Below are 23,870 nucleotides of genomic sequence, written 5' to 3' on the forward strand. Positions count from 1 at the left end.
TAATTGAATACTTGTTTATGATCACCTTTCTTGTAGGTATCTCTAAAGAAGAAGAGCCAAAAATATTGAGGCCCCCAAGACGGCCCCGGAAACCCAAAACATTAAATAACCCTGAGGACTCCACATACTATTATCTACTACATGTAAGTGGCTCACTCTTACCATCAGATGGGAGCCATTGCAGCCACTAAAGCCCCTCTTGCACATGGTCCAGGCCTCTCCTACAGTCCTGTAAACCCCCTGTCCTCCAGTAGTCTTCTCTGCTGGCCTGTTAATTGAGCTGAGATGCAAATACCAACCCAGAAAGAGAAGTGCATCAGAACAGGAGCTCTGCAGACAGGGACTTTGGGTCAAAAGGCAAGTTTTAGGGAAAGAAGAAGAAAGGAAAAGAGGAAGAAGGAGACATTTACTTGAGCACCTTTTAAATTCTAGCACTAGAGAGAGGGGTGTTCATATACACTGTGACATCTAATCCTATGAATAGCCCTTAAGGTGGTGTCCCCATCTCACTGGCGGGACTACCCAGGTAGGCACTCCATAGCTATTGGGGTCTTTAGCTACACCGAGGTCTTCTGACTGCACAACTCCTGCTCACTCCCTGTATCATGAGGCCTCACCGGTCCCACCCCTGCCAGTCTGCCCTTCCTCTCCTGTTCCTGCTCTCTGCAAATGCCACCATCATCCATTGGTGACCCAGACCAAGAACATGGGAGTCATCCTGGATCTTTCACTCTCTCTCATTCCTGACATCCAATCTGTTGCTCTAAAGTATGGCTTCTACCGACCAAGGCTCACTCCTATTCATGCCCTGCCTCTGACCTCACAGGCAGCACTCTACGTTAGACCATCATTATCCCCTACCTAGAATATTTCAGGCTTCCAAGCTCAGCTTCTTCAGCCCCTATCAGAATGTTTCTCTAAACCGTCTTGTGATTGCGCTCCTCCCTTGATGATCCCTCTAATAGCTTGGCAGTTCCTTCAGTGCAAAGTCCAGATGCTGTAGAGGACCTCCTCCTTGGACCCAGGACTACTCTTCAGCCCCCTCTCCAGGCTCCCCATGTCCACTAGCCACAGTTAACTGCTAAAACCCTGCCAGCGAGTGCCTTTCTCTCATGCCCCTCAGTCCTTTGCACCTGCTGGTCCTTCCTTCTGCAATACTTATTCACTCTTCCACTCCCACTGCCGCAGAGAGAGAGCACTGGTTCTCCGTGCCCCCACTGCACCCAGAGAATGTTTCCCACCAATTGGAATTAAGTTTCCCAGCTCCTGGGCAGAATATGGAGCTCCCACTTGCTTTCTAAGTCAAACAGTCTCCTACTCTTCTCTTCTCTCTGGTGGTTTCTCCCCATTGTCTTTGGAAGGCTCCTCTCCACCTTGGTGTTGCCTAGAGTTCAATCTTGGGCTCTCTTCCCCTCTCTTTACCTTTGGACAATCTCATGACCTCAGTTACTACTGATTCCTGAGTCTATCTCTGGCTATATCTCTTTCTCTAGCTCCACACTCAAATGTCAAACTGGCTAATGTTTGTTTTACATACTCTACATGGGTGCACATAGGCATCTGTCCTTCTGCACGTGCACGCGTGCACGCACACACACAGACACACACAGCTTTATTGAGATATGTCACATGCCATACAATTCACTTATCTAAAATAGACAACTAAATGGTTGTCATTATATTCAGGGTTGTACAACCATTGCCACAATCAATTTTAGAACATCGTCATCACCCCAAAAAGAAACCCCATGCCCATTAGCAGTCATTCCCCACCCACACCCTCCAGCCACAAGTAACCACTAATCTACCTTATGTCTCTGTTAGATTTGCCTATTCTGAACGTTTCATATAAATATAAATGTGCCACACATGGTCTCTGTGAATGAATGACTGACTTTTTATAAACTAGTAATCGGAATATTATCCTGACTCCTCCCCTTTCTCATCTAGCATATCCAAGAATCTACTCTCATATCTCTTGAATTTCTGTTCTTCTCCACATCCTCAGCCCACAGCCTCCTCAGGCCAGCATTTCTAGTTGATATTTCTGCATCCCTCCTCTTACTGTTCTCTTGTTTTGCTCCCCTTCTCATTCATGCATCTTTCACATGGTAGCTAGAGTTGTGTTCTTGAAATTAACGTCTGATCATGCCACCCCTCTGATGGAAAACCTTGTAATCACTTCCTAGTGTCCTGTGATAGAGGGGCTGGGCAATATCAGGGCCTTGCTTACTTTTCCTTTACCTTCCTGTACCTCCTGATACTCATTCACCCCTCCTTACTCTCCACTACAGCCATTCCCTCCTGTTAGCCTGTACCTGTTCTTCATGTTGTCCATAGGCATTTGTCCCTGAACATGCTCTGTCCTCAGACTAAAACCCACTTCTTTTTCTATTCTCACTTTCTGGAGACAAAACGTCCCCAGTCCACATGTCTTTTTCTTCAGGAAGCCTTCCTAATACTCCCAAATCCCAAAGGAGCTTTTCCTGTGTCCTTCCTAAGTGGCCCATACTTCCCTGTCACCATGCTGTATCCCACCAAAGAGTGACTGATGTGGTTTCCATGAGGTCAAGGAGTTTGCCCTTACATTTAGCCTGCCACATAGTATGCATGCAATAAGTATTCATGGCACAAATGAATGCAATGAAATTTGAGTAAGATACAATTAGAAGTAAATTAAGGAAGTGAAAATTCCAGATAGCTGCATTGGGCTGTTACTTGATAAAAATCTTGATTACAGATTTTTTTCTACACTGCCCTCCCCCAGAAGGAAGTAGATAGCCTGACATTTGTTTATGTAGTTAAGTAGAGAGAAGAGCAGAGAACAAGATTAGAAATTACTAGACATTCCCTATTAACCCTGAATATAAGTGGTAAATGATGCTCAGTGACCTTTATTAACTACATCTCAAATGACAATTGACCATGAGGGCTTCAATGACAGACGCCATCCTCGATATGAGAATTTATAAGAGCTCGAGATAAGGTGAAATGTCCATTGCTAACAACCACCCTTTCAGTGAGAATCATGCAACAGATTCTGAGCCTCACAAATGAGTCCCTGCCCTCAAGAAGTTTACTTCACTTTTGTACTATTCTTTTTTTAAATGAATATAAAGGGTTTGATAGATCTCAAATTACTAGTGACTGGAATTCTGTTTATAGCCACGAGTCTTGAAATCTGTGGCTTCAGTGAAAAATAAAACACAGAAAACCAGGAGATTAGTATAAATGACAGCACACCATGCGTTCCTATTTATCTGGCCCTTATCCAAATTTGGGTCATTACACATAGTGGGATCTGTAGCTGTGATAGGGCCCATGCCCTTGAACCATCAAAACACTGTCTATAATTTTAGCTGGGCTATAGTTGCATGGAAACGGGCACCAGTGGGCAGAGTGGGCTATGGCCAGGCAAGAACACAGAAAGGGTGGCGGCGGGCAAGGGGAACATGGATGGGGTGGTGCCCACTCCTCCTGCTGCCGCAGCCTCCTGCCAGTACAGGAGCACTGATTGCAACCAAGAGGTCAAGGAGTAGTGCCGAGACCATAACCACAGAGTGCTGAAGATAGCCATCTGCGAATCCTACCAGACACCTGTAGACAAATACATTGAGTATGATCCTGTTATCATCTTGACTAATGCCATTTTATGCAAAGCCCAGACCTACAGATGAATTCTTTTCAGGACTAAAATAAACACGCCTGGGAAACTCTGCATGTTTTGTTTGCATGTACCTGAGGTGGTGGCCACTTCAGGATTCAGACCAGAACCCTGATCCTGACGACTTCATCATGGAGCGGGATTTCCATAGAATGTTTGCAATTGTTTCACTAGAACAAATTGCCTTTTTTATTGGCATTTTTACTTTCCTGTGGGTACAGCGACCAACTGATGACAGTGAAAAAACAAATAAACCCAACTTCATTTTCGTGTTGCTGCTGAAAGCACGATTATCATCTAGCAATGGAAAACTCTTGCTGATTGCAGCCGTCATTTGGGAACATGACCACACACTCCTGTGCCTCAGACTCATTAAAATATTTGTCCTAATATTAAATTTTCAGGCAGTTAGACTGACCCTGAATATCAAATGAAAACTCCCCTTGGCCATCCTGAGCGGCTTACTGGTGGAAAGCACCATGGATGTGTAGGAAGTGATTGTGCCATCTATAAATCTCCAGACTTGCTGAAGACTTGTATTCTTTATTATCTGTCGCATGACCCACTGCATCCAAAATAGAGAAGACCTAAAATCCAAACCAGGCTCCTCATTTCTGTTGAACAAAATGAAGCAAAGATTTGGGTACACTTCCTGAAAAAGAAAGCAATGGTTATGGCATTGAAACCCCCTAAAACTGCTACACCTCACCCAACCCGCCCCCCCCAACCATGTAAGAAACAGCCAAACCACATACAGATACACAAGGACACAGGGAATGTTGCTGTAGGGAATGAGGTATGCAACAAGTGAAGATTTATATTTATACACAACTTCAGGTAAGCATTTGAATTGAAGAAGGAACATGAATTCATAATGTGCACATGAAAAGATCTATGTTTCAAAAAAAACCCACTTTCTGTAATTTCAAATGGCATTCATGAAACTCTTTCTAAAATTATTTCTATTTCAGAAATCTAGAAATTTAGAAATAGAAATAAATTTCTATTATACTACACATGTTAAACCTTTTCTTGATGACCCAAGGCCAATGTACGGAGCAAAAACGTTTGGATTTATTTAGATTTATGAGGTAGCACCCCATCTCTCTGCATTCTCCTGGCCCTGCTTCATTTTCTGCCTTAAATCAACACCAGCACTCTTCTGACAGTTGATGCTCTTAATCTCTTATATCTAGCAGATGTTGCTATCCTTGTGTCCAAAATCAGGATGAGCTGAGCCTAAGAAGCGTGCCCGGAGGACCTGGGCGAAGCACACACGCCCTGTTGTTTCCGCCCACGGTGCCTGCTCCAGCGCGCAGAGCTGTGCAGCCATCACAAAAAGTGACTCGGGGCCAACAGTTCCCTCACCAAATGAGTAACTAAACACAGTCCCATCAAAGGTCCTTCTGGTTTTACTCTTTTCTCCGGGACCTTTCCGAAACTGATAGGTAGGTAGTAGGGGTAGGTAATTGGGCCGCTCCAGTGTGGGGTTTTTTTTCCTTCTATGTTTTGGCTACTTTCTTCATCCTTGTGAGTCCCCCTAAGTAAATAAAGTGTTAGTGTTTTTCCAAAGGGAATGCAAGATTGTATCCACCAGAAAGTAGCAGATATGAATTTTATTTTACTCTATTTCTTCCTTTTTTTATTTTTTATTTTTTAATTTTATTTAAGTCCAAGTTAGTTAACATACAGTGTAATAATGATTTCAGGAGTAGAATTCAATGATTCATCACTTACACACAATACCCAGTGCTCATCCCAGCAAGTTCCCTCCTTAATGCCCATCACTCATTTAGCCCAGCCCCTACCCACCTCCCCTCCACCAACCCTCAATTTGTTCTCTATATTTAAAAGTCTCTTATGATTTGCTTCCTTCCCTCTTTTTATCTTATTTTCCTTCATTTCCCCTTTGTCCCTCTGTTTTCTCAAATTCCACATATGAGTGAAATCATATGATATTTATTTTTCTCTGACTTGTTTCGCTTAGCATAATACACTCTAGTTCCATCCATGTTGCAAATGGCAAGATTTCATTCTTTTTGATCACCGAGTGATATACCTATGTGAATTTTAAAGTTCTGTCATAAATGTATTTCTCTGTGTCAGGTGGGGGGGGGGAGGGGCTGTCGTGTAGCTAACTGAGAAACAGGTTCTTCAGAGTCCAGTGGGCAAAGACCTCTGACTTCCAAAGTCCTCCTCAAGAAATACCCTCCCCAGAATATCTTCTCCTTGTACCATCTTTATCTCCTTCTCTCTCTCTCTCTCTCTCTCTCTCTCTCTCTTCTTCAGTTCTATAAGAAACTGACAGGATATTTAACTTCTCTATTTTCATTTCAAATTTCAAGTCAGTGATTTATAATTTCAAAGCTACAATTGAGGGGTGCCTGGGTGGTTCAGTCGTTAAGCATCTGACTCTTGGTTTCAGCTCATGGTTTCATGGGCTCGAGCCCTACATCGGGTTCTACACTGACAGTATGGAGCCTGCTTGGGATTCTCTCTCTCTCCCTGTCTCTCGGCCCCTCCCCTGCTCGCGCTGTCTCTGTCTCTCTCGAAATAAGTAAATACAAATAAATTAAAAAAAAACTATAATTGAAAACATTGTTTGTCTTAGCAATAAACGCCACTAATATAAAGTCCCAGGTGGTAAAATTAGTATTCAGTCCTCTCCCTTGAGGGTACAGTTTCGTGCCTCCCTTTTGGCACCAGCTGCCAGGACACTAAGACAAATGTAAGGCCCCATCCTAACACACTCTTGACCTCTTTGTTCCTCATTTACAACTTCTACTTTATCACCTTGGTTGTGTAATTGCTTCCATGATAAACCACCTTAAATAATTTTGGGGAAAATATATTAATGAATTATATTTCATTGGAATATTCTAGCACAGGCAAGAGTGAAATAAAGCAGAAGACCGGACTGTATTTCCTCTTCTAAGAATTCCTGTAACTGGGAACCAAATTATATACACCATTTCCCAGAGGGAAATGCTGGTCCAGAATAAAAAATGGTCCTTACCAGCTTGCGAATTCAAGGGCAGAACATTATTTGATTTGTGGTGGTATAAAGGGAACCTCTGTCACTCAACATATTGCCAATCATTTAAGCATAACTTTGGATTATAGAAAATTGTTACTGAGAACAAGAGACATTTTTTTTCAGATAACAGATCAAGGAGAAAGGACCTCTGTCATATTAAAACAACAACAACCACAACAAATACTACCTGGGTTCCAGGGATCATTGACTAGACTGCTGGGGTCCATTGTATCTATGGTGGTAATGTAATTATTTGTATGCACCTCCCAGCCCAAGGCATTGGATCAGGAACGTAATAGGAAATGGGAAGGAGGGCATGAATGTAATTGATGTCCTGCCCCTTAACATGGTTACTTCTTGAATGGTCCACTCCCAGACTTGATGCATTTAAGCATTCCTTCTACCTCATCCACCCACTGAAATACCAACCAATAAGAATAAGTGAAACATGAACTGTTTGATTTATCCAACATTTTAGTGTATTACAAATGCTAAATCATGAGAAAAAATGAATGTGCCTAAAAAATACTGGAGAAAACCCTCAATATTTACAAACAATTATCAGCTGCCATTTTTATTATCTTGCCATTTTTATTATGGTGCCAGCCAACTTGATATCTGCATTAAGGTTTCCACACTTACAGTATCTTCAGCTTGTTCAAGGTGAGTGTCCTGTTTGTTCTCTCAGCCTAGAAGACATATATGCTCTTGCAACATGTAATAGGTGAGCTCAAATATCTTGAGGCAGCTGACAGTGAAACGCATTACTAGTGTTACAATATAAAAGATGATATTGCTTTGTATGTAAGGTACCATTTTGTTAGTGTTCAGATTGAAGTATTGATTAAAAGGTATCTAATTAAATCTAGACCTACATATTCTAATTTCTGCCTTGATACATAAATTCTCAACCGTGAAAACATTTTGCAAATGAACATATGTATCCTCTAGTCTGTTACTTTCATACCCTAAATGGGCTCTTAGTAAGTTACACTTCCATTCTTTTGTGGACTATTGCACCTGCCTTCACTGTCCACCCACCTGCTTTGCCAGCAGACAAAGATGACGTATAAGCAAGATGTCAAAGCCACCTAATCAGCTTGCCTAAATCACAGCGCATTTGTGATGGAGAGATGGGTTTTCCAGGAATTCTGACATAATTTTTCCCATTTATAGGTAGATGGACCTTAGGTAATCTTGTGTATACTGGTCACTGTGTGCTAAGCTCTTTTCGGCATGGAACGCAAAGATTATTTGCAATCTGGTAAAAACATAATCACAAATACATAATTAATAAAATTTGAGTGAATTATATTTCATTAGATTTTTAAAACATTGTGTCCATTTGCTTATTTCCAAATTGGCTTTATAAGAACAAATGTATTTATATATTAATATAGTAATTATATCGGTTACATTACATTAATCATAATATACTGATTTTTAACTTTTTTCTATTCCTTTTAGAAGTCAATCCAAGAAGAAAAACGAAGACCAAGGAAAGATAGGTAATTATTACTTCTAGATTTCAGTGCCATCTTATCAAACCAAAATATAAATCCATGTGTTCAAATTATGACTGAAAATCATCTATTTTTTTAAAAATCACCTATTCATATGTGTAGATTTGGAAAGTAGCATGCTTTCATACATTTATATGATGAATATGTGGTTTATATATAATTTAGAAGATCTCACCTATTGGAAATATGTTGAGCTAGCACAGTATGAGGCATACATTAAGAACTCAAATAGTTTGTGAATGAATTGTACTGTCCCAATTCAGAATTTGCTTTTCTTGGTCCATTTCTTGGTTTTGATCAGGAAATTGGAACACACCCATGTCCGTGAACTTTCTTTCCCCAAACCCCTTTTCTTTCTGTTCTTCAACACATGCTAAATCTCATTCCTTGTAATGTTTATGGATTTGTCAGGAAATAAGGTTTGTGTCACCTGCAGGTGTGACAACTTAGATTCACACTAGTCCCCATTTCCTATAACATTTCAGCCCACCAATACTTTACTAATTTAACATTATAACACTATTTCAATTAACTGACTTCCAGAGTGTGCTAATAACAACTGAGGGTTCTTCTACTAAGATGAGTGGACACTGAACTCCTGACTTATGTATCGGTGGCATTCTGAAAGCTCATTTGTAAATTGGTATCTGTAACTTGAAAAACACTTTTCCCCAGAAACACTGTAACACTTGGTAGTTTTCTAGACCTATATCTGTTTACCTCATATGAAGTCCCATCAGACCACAGGTACTGAGCATCACAGAACTAATGTGAGTAAATCCAGGAATTAAAATGGTCACGGACACACCTCTGTGTGTATGTCATGTGTAGGAATTAAAATTTAGCCCAGAAATTAACCCACTAAAGGCCAATGGTAAGGAAAGGACAGAAGGTTACCTGTGAAGGAAGTAAGGTAAGGTCATGAAACATTGTGTACATCCATGTACTTAACTGATGCCTGAGAAAATTGGAAAATGCTATGTGTTGGTACATAAAGGTAAGGTTTTCTCAGGGTGGCCCAAGGGCCGGTTATGAACTCTCTCCTAGACTGGCCAAACTGGAACTTTGTAATCACTCCTGTCTAGTAACTACTAATTTTGTACCAAGTTGAATGAGATTAAACCAGGAAAATGCACTCTTAAAGGTGAGAGATGAGGGGTTTTTTTTTTCTTTTTTAATTTATGGTATATACTGTCTTTGTGCATTTCAAGACTTCTCTTGTTTCTATTGACATGAATTGTTACTCCTAAATTATACTAAATAAAAGAAGAGAACAATATCCTATAAGTTTGAGTAGAAAAGTAGACTGAAGCTATGATGTGTTTATGTGTTCATTTACAGTCAGGGGAAATTATTAGATTTGGAAGATTTCTATTATAAGGAATTTTTGCCTAGTCGTTCTGGACCAAAGGAACATAACCCTAGCTTAAGAGAACGAAGACAAGAGAGAGAACACCAGCATCGATGTTTTAATGCTGATGAAAGGTAATACGCTACCTACTAAGGTACAGCATGTTCCCTGTTTTACTCACAGTTCCATTTATAAAGCACTGCCATTCTGTCTTTGGACTATAACAAAATATTCTCACTGAATGCTGCCTCTTAAGATTGATATGTTTAAAAAAAGATTGATATGTTATCTTAAAGTAAACTCGTAAGGATTATGGTCAGGTATTCAGACAACCCAGTTTTATACCTGTTTTCTTGGTGTCACTGTTAGTAGCACTCCCTTTTACTTTATTTTATTTTATTAATTTTTGAGAGGGAGAGAGAGAACATAAGCAGGGGAGGGGCAGAGGGAGAGGGAGAGAGAGAATCTTAAGCAGGCGCCACACCCAACATGGAGCCCAACGTGGGACTCAATCTCATCATGACCTGAAGCAAAATCAAGAGTCAGACGCTCAACCGGCTGAGCCACCCAGGTGCCCCAATGGCAGACCCCTTTTAAAAGTACCTCACTTTGGGAGCCCCTGGGTGGCTCAGTCGGTTGAGCAGCTGGCTATTGATTTCAGCTTAGGTCAATGATCTCACAGTTCATGGGATCAAGCCCCATAATAGGCTCTGTGCTAACAACAGGGAGTCTGCTTGGGATTCTCTCTCTCCCCCTCTCTCTCTCTGCCTCTCCTCGTTCTCTCTTACTCTCTCTCTCTCTCTCTCAAAATAAGTAAACATTTAAAAAAGTAAATAAAAAATAAAAGTGCCTCACTTCGGATGATAAATTACATGGCCATACTAATTACAAGCAACAAGCAACAAGTCAAAATCTGTGTTTAAGTTCTAACCAATGGAATTTTAAACACTTACTGGTTTCTCAGTTATGCTGTATATGTTCTCAGAATCCGCAATGTCAGACCAAAAAGTATCCGGAAGAAAGATTCACATACAAGTATATATTTTGGATTTGATTTCTCAGTTTGCCATTAACTTTGCTTGACATTAAGTATCTCAAACCATTTTTGCTCACTTACTACTTTGCAAATGTTTTCCCCCGAAAAAATTCTTTGTGAAGTTTTGAAAGTGAAGGCACATAGTAAAATTCAAACATTGTATGTGAGAGAGAAACCAGAATAAGGACAGGCAACGAAAAGCTGTTTTGCCAAAATCCTGAGCGAACGTCCTGTCAGCCCAGGGCACTCGGACCCCTCACCGTCTCTTTTGCAGTGCAACCTGGTGCTTTAGAGTCAGAGAGTCTTAGATTTGGATCCTGATTCTGCCACTTGGTAGACAAGTGACCTTGCTCGCATTACCAGACCCCTCTAAGCTTGTTTCCACATCTGGGAAAGGATTCACTAAAAACTGCCTCATCACGTTGTCAAAGAGGTTAAGTGAAATTATGTATGTGAAGCACTCAACAGGGGAGAGGCTCCGGAGATGGTGGCCTTTTTCATCTTTATTTGCTTTTCCAGAATCTTCTTGATTTCTGACCCTTGTCTCCAAACAAAATGTCTTTCTTCCATCTTGAGATCAAGAACTGTAACATATTGCCAGAACTTAGAGATGCTCTAGTCTAATCACGGGGTCCTACATAGGAGACTACGGAGTGCCCAGCAAGATTAAATGACTTGCCCCAGGTTCCACATTGAGTCAGTGAATTAAAACCCAAGGTTTGTCACTGACTTACCTGCTTCCCATTTTAACAACCCAGCCTGTCTCCTCTCTAGTATATTCTCCCCCTTCCCCCAACCACAGACACACATCTGCTGGAAAAATATCATAGCCCTGAGTTTCTGCTGGTGTTCCAGCGGTGCCTGTGGATGTGAAGTTAGAATTCACCAGAATGAGGATGCCACAAGCCAGTGTTGGCTGAATGCTTCCTCCGGCTGGCCATTGTGCCGGGCACTGACTTCATCCTTATGGCAACCTTGTGAGGCAGTCACTCTCATTGCCCCGTTATATAGATGACAAGGCTAAGTCTCAAAAGTTTAATGACTGCAAAGTCACCTAGATAAAAAGTGAGGGGGCCAGAATTTGAACACAGGCCTTTTTGAGTTGAAAGTCCATGCTTTTCACCACTACCCTGTATTGCCTCCCCGTGCAAAGCCCTGTGCCGGGTGCTCGAGGAAGAGGTGGACACAGTGTGCATGTGATGTAATCTCTATCACCAAAGAGCTTGACTCTAGAGAGAAAGTAAAGATCTAACAAAGATAAACAAGGTAACCTTGTGTATACACACACACACACACACACACACACACACACATACACACCATCAGTTTTTCCTCATTAGCCTGCCTTGTCTACATAGCACCTGCCACCACCTGGCATATTAAGGTTGTCTATAGCCCTCTCCCACACTAGATTAAACTCCATGGGAATGGGGGCTTTTGTTCACCTTTAGCCTACACTAATGGCTAATACTTAGTAGGTGCCACATAAGTAAATGAATGCACCTATGTGGCTGCATAGGGAGCACCCTTCTTCTCCAGGCAAGTTGTAGAATCTAGAGGTAAAGTGGGTGGGGTTTCCCAACTCTACCTTCGGGAAAGGTGGCCCAACAGCCTCACTGAGAGAGCTGACAGGACCCACAGCTAACTGGTTGATCAGATTTGGAAGGAGTGTTGGAGAGAAACATTTGAGTGGTTTTAAGATGAGAAATGATGGTTGTCTATTTAGGCACTTTGAATTTTCCTGTTTGAATAAAATGGGTTAAAAATTAAGGTACTATAATATTTATTTATTGGTTGTGAGTTACTTCAAACCAAAGGAAGCTCTCCTGTCTCAACTGCACCTTCTGACACCTTACTTAGCTGTCATCCAAACACAGTCACCCTCCCCCCCCCCACCCCCCACCCCCCGCCTGCTTGGGGAAAATTGAAAATCCGCTGAGAAAATTATGCAGCTGCGTTTGGCCTTTCTCCTGATGTTTTGAATGTGCCCTTCTTAAATGCCTGTAGTTGCGGGGGGGGGGGGGGGGGGGGGAATAGAACCGCCTAACGGGATGGGCGGGGCTGCGCTGCGCTGCGCTCTGGCGCCGCTGACTTTCGGGCCCTGGGTCTCACTGCAGGTGCTGGGCTGAGGAGAACCAGGGGCTGGAGGAAAATGGGCCCGCAACCAATCCCTACGACTACAGGAGGCTCCTGCGCAAGACCTCCCAGCGGCAGCGCCTCGTGCAGCAGGTGTAGCCCGGCTGGTGGAGGCCATCGCGGTGGGAATGTGCGCGAGACTGCGGGGTTGCAGGAGCCAGAGCCCGGGCGCTGGCACGACCAGGCGCTGATGCCCCGGCCCTGACCATGGCAGGGGCTGCCCGCTGCGCTCGCCTCTCGAGTGTCAGGGCCAGCCTCACCGAAGGAGGAGAAGTGAGGGCCTTGGATGCCGCGTCTCGGCACTCCGGCACCCTGCACTCCCACCAGCCCGCCAGCTGGGGCATCCCTATCCCTGGCCCCCAATGTATCTCTTTGTTCACTCATTTGAGACTCCTGTGGACCCGACTGCGCCTGAGCTCTCGCCGATCCCTCCTCTCTCATTTTGGAAGACTTCAAAGATTTCTTTTTCCTTGGAAACCGCTCTCCCAAGCCTGCGGGACACTGGAGGGGCGAGTAAAACAAAGCCCGGTGGGAGAAGAAGCGAGGGGGGGGGGGGGGGGAAGCTTTGAAGATGAACTCCTTCTTAAACTCGCGCTTTCCCTTCCCTTGGTTATTGAGGTTATTAAATAAAGGAACTGCCTTGGAAAGTCCGTGGCTTTCGGGGCTGGTACGCCATATTCCCCTTTAGGGCTAGACTCCTGCTGTCCAGCTGTGCGGGTGCAGGTGCCCAGGCAAGGAAGTGGCCGTGCCTTCTGTCTCCTCCAGCGAACAATCATCGCCTCCAGACATCCCAAACAAACATACTAAGTTAAAACCTGAGTCTTGCGGCGCAAACGTGACCTCCAGACAAATCCCCAAACCCCCCACACACACTGCGCGCGCGCACACACACACACACACCTTTGGTCCCACCGCTGAGCTAACTGTTGGGCTTTTTAGGTTCTTCTATTCTGAAGATTTGGGGCGATCTCGGCGCCAAATTTTGGCGTATGTAAGAGGGATGGGCAATGGGTAGGCAGAGAGGTTTTTCTCAGTTGATTGCGTCTTATTTTAGAACCTGGGTTGAGACCTTCTATGGAACTGACACCCTCCGTTGTCAACGGGGTCTGAAGAGAGCGCGGAAGGATGACGAGGTGATTTCACGGACGACTGAACTGGGAGGAGGGTTCTGGCTGGGATAGGGCTTGTTCCTTTTGCTGGTGTCCCTCGCGTGCGGGGCCCGAAGCCAGAAGACTGGATTGAGTGAGGACGGGTGGACGTTCGTTAGCCGCTTGCTCATCAGAAGTTAAGTACTCTCCAACCCAAAATGTTGACGCCGAAAGGTCCCCCAGAGATGCTCCTACAACCTCTTCATTTTACCGAGGAGACCCCCGAGAGGTGAAACCTCCCACAGTGGCCGGATCGAGCTCAGAGTTCAAGGGCGCTGTAGGCCCTGCACCTTCCCCGGGTTCTCCTTGCGGCCTCCGCTGGGGCTCAGCCCAGCAGACCGACGGCTGGGTTGTGACTTGCTGCAGGCTGGGCCTAGCTCAGGCACCGGTGAAACCAGCGCCGCGGGGCACTGTATACGGCCGAGGGGGAGAGAGGGATTGTGGACCCCGAGGTGAATCGAGTCCCTCCGCTGCAACCTACCCATCCACCTACCACCTACCACCACAAAGCCCTTGGGGGGCAAAGCTGAGCTCCGCGTCGCTACCAGGCCCCTTCTTAAAGCTTTTGAAGTGGCCTGTGTAGACCAGAGCCCTGGCAGTCCGGCCCTTCGGTTCTGGATTGGGAGGCAGTAGGCTCCCTCCCTAAACTCCCCACCCACTTTTTAAGTGAGATTAAAGGAATGGGAAACGCTTAGTGAAAGGTTTCAGTGTTTTTATTTCTCCTTTCCTTTTGTGTTTCTTTGTTTTCTCTTTTTCTTTCTCCCTTTTTTTACATCTCCTTTTCTTTCTTTTTTTTTTTTTTTTTTTCCTTTTTTTCTTTTTTTCTTTCTGTCCTTCGACATTTAGGCACTGGGAAGACACAAGGGAAAAATTGTACCAGACATTCTTCACTGGTAGGCCTGCAATGCGATCTCTGGGTAAACCACGGACAAGAAATAGGTCAACCGAGGAAACCTGCCCGGGAGGGTATCCTCTGGAGCCTGGGTTTATCCCCCCACCCCCACCCCAACCCACCCCCTATTTGAGGAAGAGGCTGCGAAAGCTTTTCCCCTGAACGCTGGCTGCCTCCCCTTCCCATTCGGTGGCTGCCTCCTTTGTGAACTAATGACTGTAATTATTACCTCCCCGAGCTCTTTTGTTATCTCCAACGCCAAACCCAAGAGTGGGGGGAGTGGGCTCCTTTGCGAAATGAAAGTCTTTATGAAGCAAATTGCCGTCTAGGGAGGGACCACGTTAAGGAAAGACAAATCAGATCCCTGAGTGCATTTGAAGTAGGGTGTGTTAAATAAAAAAATGTAAATACCACCATTAGATTCAAAGTACTCCAGAGCTGCGGGATTTAATTGAGTTTAAACAGCAGGATTTTAAGTCTCGTTAAAAAAAAAAAAAAAAAAGTTAAATCCAGGTGTTGTGGTTTCTACCCGCCTTGTATTTTAATCCGTTTCTTCCTTGAAGATTTGTGTTTTGAACGCTTGTTTTAAAGAATCTTTATGTTTTCGACCACTTATCCATAGCAGAATAGTTCTGCAACCCCAGCCTGGTGGGTTGAAGCAAAACATTAGCAGGATTTGGTGTGGATTTAAACAAAGAACTAGTCTCTCCGACTCGCATCTGCGCTGCTGGAGCGAGAGCTGCGGAGCTTCCCTGCCCGTGCGCATACGGCCGAACCAGGAAGGCTTTACACCCTGGCGTTGTTACCTGGGTCCACTGAAGCCAAGGGTGCCGGACGGAGGGGCCAGACTGAGACCGGGGTTCACGCCCACCAAGCACTGGCAGCCGGATTCAGGCTTCTCAGCACCTAGGGCTTTGCGCCAAGCCTACCGCAGGACCTGGCCAGCGCCCTTCCCAGACACCGCTCCGAGGCCGCGATGTAGATCCTACTACTCCTCCCGGCTCGAGCACGTGAGAAGACAAAGCTTCATGGAAATAATTTACCAGGCCCCCGCGTGTCCGGGGACACAGGATTTGGGCTTGTATGCGGCCACCTTGGGCCCCACGACGCCCTTAAGTGAGGGTCGAGGGGAGGGAGCCAAGACTGAGGATGAGTCTCTGCTTCGGCAGCAGCTTTAATAACTTGACTCAGGAAGTCAGAGAAATAAGGGCTTATGAACAGAGTGGAAATGAATAACGCTCGCCCAAGGGAATGCACGCGGCAGAAGGCGGGATGCAACCCTTCCCCACCAGGGTCTTCCTCGCACTCTCTCTGAGAGCCCAGGAGCCCGCAAGGTGTACTTGACTCTGACCTCCGCTATCAAGGGGAAGCAACGCAAACTCAACGCGGCCCAAACTCTCAGGACGCCTTCCCTTTGTTTAACAGCTTTTAGAGAAAGGATATTGTAAGAGAGGAGAGATTCTGACTTTCTAGGGAAAGAAGAAAGCCCTTCTCACCAGGCCTCAGAAAGAGTGAATCTCGCCCTCCCCCCACCTCCAATTGCCCGGTATCATTTAGATTTTCGGAGGTGGGATGGACAGATCATTGATTTGAGACCCGCTGACTCGAGGGCCCAGCAGGCGATGCCTTCTTTCCGCCTCGGATTTGGAAAGCTCAGATTGCCTAGTTGGAAACTCTATGCAGGTCTCCCACGCACATATCGATTCTGGTCACACGAAAGCAGCAAAACCTTCCACGCCTCCGCAGGCCAAGGTCACCAAACGACCCGATCCCATCCCCCATCAGCCGTCAATGCTGACGACGCTAGTTGCTCTCCCTCGTTCCCCTCCAAGAAGTTTCCATTCCTTTTATTATTTTTTTCCCCAACCCGAGGTCCTCGGTGATAGGCTCCTGCATTGATTTCAATTGTCTCAATCAGCAGTCTTTCTCCCATCAGTCAGTCAGATCCTGGACGGTGGGCCCGGCGACTGCGCTCTCCGAAGCACAGGAATGACGCGCTCCGGACCGCCGCGCGGCTCAGTAGGAAGGCGTCAGTCTAGCCTAAGGAGCCGAAATGGGCCCTTCAGTACATAGGCGCCCTTCCCCCACCGTCCCCTCCCCAAGCTCACGAACCGCTCGTGATTCCAGCCCAGCCGCCGAGGCTCTCGAGGTCACAGCGACCTCAGCACCGTCTTGCAGGAAAGCGGCGCGGAAATCGTGCCTCCTTCCCGGCAGCAGGAGCCAGACCTCAAACAAAACGCCAATCGATGCTTCTATGAGACTCATCGGGCCACCCTCTCCGCCTCGCTGAAGCCAGCGCACAGGCAGCAGCGTTAGCACTCTGGACAGCGCACCCGGGCCCGTGGGGACTGCCCGCCTGCCCCCAGCCTCGCGCTCCCCAGGGGCTCGCCCGCACGCCTCCCACCCACACGCTCTGACTCCAGTGCGTTCGCGCTGTCTGCCTCTCATCCTCCCTCTCCCATTTTTTTCTCTCCGCCGCCCCCTCATCCATCCGGGTTGGACTCCTTCTCCTTCAAATGCAGTCGGGTGCTCGGCGCTTTCCCATACCCTGGCTGCGCGGACCCTTTGGTCTCCTTCCCTATTCAACCTCAGCTTTCAGAGAGTTGCCACGTCTCTAAACCCTAATCTCCCCCCCCCCCACACACACACACACACGCACACACACGCACGTTTCCTGTCCCAGTGTGACACCCACCCTCTGCCGCACGGCTGCGCGGGTCCCCGCGCGGTGCCCTCCTCCCGCCACACTCACGCACGCACGCGCGCTCAGGGCCGAGCCGAGGGCAGCTTGCTGACAGTTCGCACTCGGAGGCGACTTGCTCCAGTCTCACGGCGCTGATGGCAACTCCAGGCTCAGGCTTTTGGTCCTTCGGGTCTGAAGATGGCTCCGGGGATCCCGAGAACCCCGGCACAGGTAGGGATACCGGGGCCTGCAGCAGGCGAGCTTTGCGGGTGGACTGGGGTTTGCGGGGCTAGGGAAGACGGGAGCGGTTTATCCACCTGCAACAGGAAACTTGGGACACTTCACCCTGCTCTCGGTGTAGATCCCTGATGGCCCAAGAGACCAAAACCCCACGGGCCCTTATCCCTTGGAAAGACACCCAAAGAATCACAAGCCCTTTTCAATGAAGTCTGGGAGAGCTCCCCAAACACAGACCCGTCCCCTCGACACCGAATTCCGTGGGCCTGGGGCACTGCCACCATCTTGGTGTCTGGACCCTGTAGAGGGATAGAGTGGCTGTGGGAAAAGGAAAAATAAATGGAAAAGAGAATTCTTGGTCTGGAAGGAGAGCCAACGGACAGCTTCGGTATCTAGGAAAACTCGCCGGACCAAGGCAGGAAAGGGGAGTTTGGCCGAACCTATTGGCACCTGGAAGGCAAGTGTAAAAGGGCTGAAGTATGGGCTTCTCTTGGAAACAAATCAGCGACCCTAAGGTCGGGCTGGGCCGGGCCACCAGGCTCCCGCACCTCTCCTGCACCCGCCCTTTGTGCGGAGCCCCAGGCAGCACCTTTCCGGACCCCGGGCTTATTGCCGTTGTTCCCACAGAACGAAATTTCACACGTCCGTCTGCAGTTGTCTTTCTGACTCGCTGTCCTCCTGCCTGTCTTTCCTTGCAGCGAGAGCCTGGTGTCAGGTGGCCCAGAAGTTCACGGGCGGCATCGGAAACAAGCTGTGCGGTGAGTGCAAGTGCCGGGGGAGGGAATCGGACAAGGCCAGTCTCGCGGGGGCAATGTCACCTTCTCACCTCTGCATCCCCAACAGCGGAGTGGAGGTTTCCTGGCTGGGAGTGGGCAGGGGCGATGCAGCCGGGCCAGGCGGGCGGCTGACCAACGCGCTCCCTGTCCTTGCCTAGCCCTGCTCTACGGGGATTCAGAGAAGCCAGCAGAGAGTGGAGGGAGCCAGCCCGCGCGGGCCACCTCCCGGAAGGCCACCTGTGCCTGTAACCAGAAGCCTTGCAGCTGCCCCAAAGCGGATGTCAACTATGCGTTTCTACACGCAACAGGTAAAGGCGCCTCGCGGGGCCCCCGAATACCACGGCCCCTGGCTCGGTCCCACCCACCGCAGCCAGAAGGGACTCAGTGCCAGGGGCCTGACCCGAGGCGTGGAGAGGCAGGGAAGGGGCGGACTTCGCAAGAATCTTCAGCTGAAAGCGAGATACGACGGGCCTGAACCCAGACCCGGCCTCTACGTGGCGCTGGGCGCGGGCGTTACGAGGGGATTCTAGAGCCTCGGCGTTCATGCTCCAGTGCTGCCTTCGGGTCTGCGGCTGGCAGAGGCCCCCTCGAGCGCTGGACCTCGAGGTCGGCTTCTTGGTGCGACTGAAACCGATAGGACTTCGTTTCCCGTTCGGAATTGCTGAGACTTTCTAGGTCTTTAGATCGAAAGAGTAATTCGTAGCTGCAGTTTCACAGGGGAACTATTCTATTCAGGTGAGACCTGCGCAAGGTTTTAGTTCCTTGCGTTTACCCACCCAGTCACCTAAACATGCGCGCGCGCGCGCGCGCGCACACACACACACACACACACACACACACAGACTTAGGAAATACCGAGCTAACGTAATAGGCCAGAGACCTTAACATTGCATGCTCCACTTTGTCTGAGTTGCCCAAAGGCATTCCTCAAACATTTCTGATGTGACGTATTTCCATAACCACTTAAGATGATTTACTCAGATACAACATTTAGGACAAACCCCTCTGCAATAGATGAATGGAGGCACACTCCTTTTTAAAAAAAGAAAGCAAATACGTCATGGGTTGAAATACAAGGATTAATTTGGGGTGTGGGAGAAATCGCAATTTCTCTTATTCCTTTATCGTTAAAAAATACCTCCCTTTTAAAGAAAATGCTCTGCGTTTCCTGAAGATTTTTTTTTTTAACACAAAATCTCTCAGGCCAAAGAGAAATTGCCGAATCAAGATCTTGCCTGGACATTTTCACGATAAAATTAAAATGTGACATTTTGATTCCATTCTTTAGACCTGCTGCCAGCCTGTGATGGAGAAAGGCCCACTTTGGCGTTTCTGCAAGATGTAATGGGCATTTTGCTTCAGTATGTGGTGAAAAGTTTCGACAGATCAACCAAAGTGATTGATTTTCATTACCCTAATGAGCTCCTGCAAGAGTATAACTGGGAATTGGCAGACCAACCACAAAATTTGGAGGAAATTTTGATGCATTGCCAAACGACTCTAAAATATGCAATAAAAACAGGTATTGTCCAATCAAAAATAATAAAGCTCTTTTTTCTTTTACAATTTTTATTTTTATATAAACATTTTTCTGTTTGATGGTGTTACTGGTATTTTCAAATTTGCAAAGTTATTTTCATCACTAAAAAAAGTCATTATTAGAACGATATAAAACAAAGAAAGGTACCCTTTACTATTAATGTTAATGCTTCTGAAGTTGATAACGTCAGAAACATTATAAATGTATTAAGTATAAATCATCAGATTTTACATTGCACGTATTGGGCCACGGAGATTAACCACTGATGTAGAAGCAACCATTTGTCAGCAGAGGCCAGTAGAAGTGACTCAAAATGGAGAAAGAAAGGGAATATGGAAATGGAAGCTCAAAAGGCATGATCCAAACAAAAGCCCAAATACTAGAGGAGTGCTTGTAATTTCCATGGCATAAGAATGGTCAGGCATTGGACAAACCATCCCATATAATCACTGAAACAGAGGGATAATATTTTGGCATTGTCTCAAATGTCCAGGACTTCATATTTGAACCCCAGGATTTCTCTATTTTTAAAGAAATGTACACAAAAGAAAACACAATACAAACTAGCACAACAATTCAGCCATGTTATATAAGGATGTGTGCTTCTCAGCCATTCCGTATATAAAAAAAGAAAGTGGGTGGGGGAGGGGAATCAGATATCCTTATTTTAAAATGTATTTTGTATTTATTGCTTTTTCACAGTATTCTTCACACTTTATCCATTTTGTAGTCCCAGGTGTAATGTTTATTTGGGCACGTTCTAAGCTTTCATTTTGTCTACACAAAGTCGCTAGTCATCTCTCCCAATCGTGATTACCCCTTCTCTTCCTGCATTGTCTCTAATCATGCTGATGCATGATGGCACTACACTTCATTAAAGCAATAAAAATAAGTACGAATGACTTTCAGGAGGGGAAGAATACCTTGTGGATCTAAATTGATATGTAACCTTAAAAAGCTCTGCTAGCAAATAAAAATGTCACATGAATATTAATTACCACAGGAACTTGATCTTTTTATGTTGCAAATTTTTTGGTTAATTAATTATTGGTGTTACTCTAATCAACAACAAACATTTTAAGAGTGTTTGCTGTGTGGCTTTAAGCTACTGTTTTTGTTTTTGTTTTTGCATTCGGTATACCAACCGAGAGGGAAAGTATGCAGAGAAGAAGCCTTGGGAAATCGATTTACCGTATTATTAGTATCTACTTTTGTGAGGCTGTAGACTTGGAACCAGATACTAGGGAAAGGAATTTAACCTGGTGATTTCTATCACACTCGGTCTGTGGGATATGAATTTTGAAGGCTTATTAGGTCTCATTCTCAGTTATGTTCACAGAGAATCCACAGAATGTGTATATACTAGGCATTAAAAATGTTCCTCTTCCCAGCTTTTTATGTATCTGCAGGTGCAAATATGAATAGTGCTTTTAATTCATTTTTGGTTGACCTATTCCCTAACCTAATATTTAAATATCTTAATAGTAGGCTGCTCCCTATTATTTTTATTGCTACCAAACCAAAACGTACCTATAAAAGTGTTTTACATCTTCATCCTTAAAAGCTGGTGATGTCTGAAAAGCAATTTAAAGAGTTAAGACCATGGGGATTGCAAATCAGTGAAAGTCATCATTCGGTCAATGTTTCAGTTAGTGTCAGGAGAAGATGGACCAATTCAATATTTAGATTTTGCCATAATGCTTTTGAAACTGTTGGTCAAGTGGAGATCTAATGCATTTAAAGTTCAGAGGAAAATATGATGAAGTTGAATTTCTAAGCATCAATATCAATAATTACTTATAGCAGATGTAGTCTTCTGGTCTTCCCATTTCACTCCCAAATAGAATTTCAAAGAATTAACACTGGTCACCTCCTCTTTTTTTGACTTGCAAATTTACAGGTTTTTATGCTATACCTGGTATTTGACAGCTAGTAATATTTAGGGTCTGTAAAATAGTTACCATCCCTATGACTGTTAGGCATTTTAGTGTACCTCAGGAGATGCTTTTATAAAATATGTTATCACCTGCTTTCTACTGAGAGTCCTTAATCTAATTTCCACCTGGCCTCCAAGCATGGAGAGGCATGAGAGCCAGTGGGGAAATACTTTCAAATGAAGTCTTCATGTGTTTTTAAAATTACCCCTGTAGGAACTGTTGGAACAGAAAACTGAAAACTGCAGAGAATAATAGAATTCTGGAATAATTAAGATTTTCAGGGGTCATTGGACTTGGTGGTGGTGGTGGTGGTTGGGGAGTGCAAGGGTTAATGTTGTCTTGAGTCTTTCTAAGGAACCATCAGACAAAGAAATTGAAGCATCAATAAATGAGGCCGTCCTTGGGTGTGCGCTGCAGGTACCAGGAGAGCAGTTTGGACCGACTTTGGGGCCCTCCCCATCTGATTGTGGACGAGAGGGTTTGAGCTGCCTGGGGCCGGTGGCTCCCATAGCCTGCACATCCTTCCCAGCTGGAGCATTCCAGAGGCGCCAGCAGCTCTAATCTCACATTCCCCCCTCACTGCCTCCCTGGCTGCGACTGCGTGTGGCCACCGATTCCGGGCCCGGTGGGGGTGGTGGCAGCCGCGGAAGGCATGCACAGGGACAGCTGGCAGCCTCCCAGGCGGTACTTTTACACCCTTTCTTTCCAAAAGCCCTGCCTGGATTGCCTAGCAGCCTTCAGGGGTCACAGGAAGAGAGCAAATAGAATATTTCTGTAGCATACTTCTGCAGAAATCAAGAGAACACGTTGTTCTAACCTGGCATCACTATCAATGAATGAAAATTTTGAGGAGGAGAGATTCAAGTGAAATGGGAGACCAAGGTCAAAAAAATATAGGAGAAAAGAGTCAAGCTTGAAACATCAAACTTGTTTCACAGTTTTCCAAAGGCAGTCATCAGGATGAATTGACCTTTTGATACCCTGGGAACCCACATGCACCTTGAAATTTCTCTCCATTTTATGCGGAGGTTGTCATGCCAAAGTTTCTAGAGAGTTAAACAGTGTGTGATAATGGACACCAGATTCATCCAGAAAATGCATATGAATTGGGAGAGTAGATTAACGGATTGATTTGCTAATCGTTATTATTTTCCTCACTTTAAAGAAATGGCTCAGGGAAAGAGAAAATGAAGGGGCATCCGGAGGGGAGAAGCGGCTGTGACTTCAGCTGTGAGCTTTAATGAAATGGGGAGTCAATGAGGCAGAGACAGGAGAGGGTTGTTCCAGACAGCGCCCGGCAGCAGCAAAGGGGCTTTCTCACTTTCTGCAGATGCATAAACTGACGGGGTCAGCTGCAGAGGGCCTGGTAAGGAGCGAAAAGGTAGAAGGGCACCGTGCCACAGGGAGGCAAAACAATGCTGGAGAATGAGTGAGAGCCACACAAATCCCAGTGTCTTTGAAGTGTGCCCTTTCCCAGCCCCTATCTTTTCTCAGTGTCTAATTGTCTAGCCACATGCCCGCGGCTGATAAGGGAGCACTCCAGTACTAGAGATAAGCTCTGTGTTGACTTTTGTCCCTGCTTTCCTCATTGCCTTCCTTTATCTTGTTTTGCCCATACTGGCTGGAGAGACTGTCATCCCCAGGCTTCAGACAGATGTCCAATAAGTGGCGGATGCCTTTTTATCAGATGCTATTTCCATAATTGATAATCTTCCAAAATGTGGGCTGCCAAACAAATCGCAGATTTAGAGATAGGCTTTTATGGGGCAAGACAAGGAATGGAATTCTGACGGGGTATTTACCACCACATTTTAAATAATGGCCTCAGGAGTATTCAGATGTCAACTCCTGTAGAGAGTTTTAGAGAAATCTAGAAGTTAATTAGATAAGCCTTGCTAATGGACTCATCC

General features: G+C 45.6%; 2 protein-coding genes and 1 pseudogene across 3 annotated transcripts in view; all 3 read left to right on the top strand.

Moving 5' to 3' along the window:
* The window catches only part of MYO3A (myosin IIIA), a 244,074-nt gene extending 230,677 nt beyond the window's left edge, over positions 1–13,397 (top strand). For both annotated transcript variants that reach the window (XM_060659133.3, XM_060659132.3), the window contains exons 31-34: positions 37–143; positions 8,169–8,209; positions 9,566–9,709; positions 12,729–13,397. In XM_060659133.3, coding sequence (XP_060515116.2) covers positions 37–143; positions 8,169–8,209; positions 9,566–9,709; positions 12,729–12,846 — 410 coding nt within the window. In that variant the 3' untranslated portion in view covers positions 12,847–13,397. The remainder of the gene's footprint in view (positions 1–36; positions 144–8,168; positions 8,210–9,565; positions 9,710–12,728) is intronic.
* Positions 1,835–4,155, top strand: LOC132695009 (protein ARV1 pseudogene; annotated as a pseudogene).
* A 3,253-nt stretch (positions 13,398–16,650) lies between the features above and the next one.
* GAD2 (glutamate decarboxylase 2) overlaps positions 16,651–23,870 on the top strand; it is an 86,316-nt gene continuing 79,096 nt past the window's right edge. The window contains exons 1-4 of the mRNA XM_078450332.2: positions 16,651–17,701; positions 18,406–18,465; positions 18,642–18,791; positions 19,772–20,005. Coding sequence (XP_078306458.1) covers positions 17,626–17,701; positions 18,406–18,465; positions 18,642–18,791; positions 19,772–20,005 — 520 coding nt within the window. The 5' untranslated portion in view covers positions 16,651–17,625. The remainder of the gene's footprint in view (positions 17,702–18,405; positions 18,466–18,641; positions 18,792–19,771; positions 20,006–23,870) is intronic.

The sequence above is a fragment of the Panthera onca genome, chromosome B4 (genome assembly GCF_046562875.1).
Source record: "Panthera onca isolate mPanOnc1 chromosome B4, mPanOnc1 haplotype 2, whole genome shotgun sequence".
Lineage (NCBI taxonomy): Eukaryota > Metazoa > Chordata > Mammalia > Carnivora > Felidae > Panthera > Panthera onca.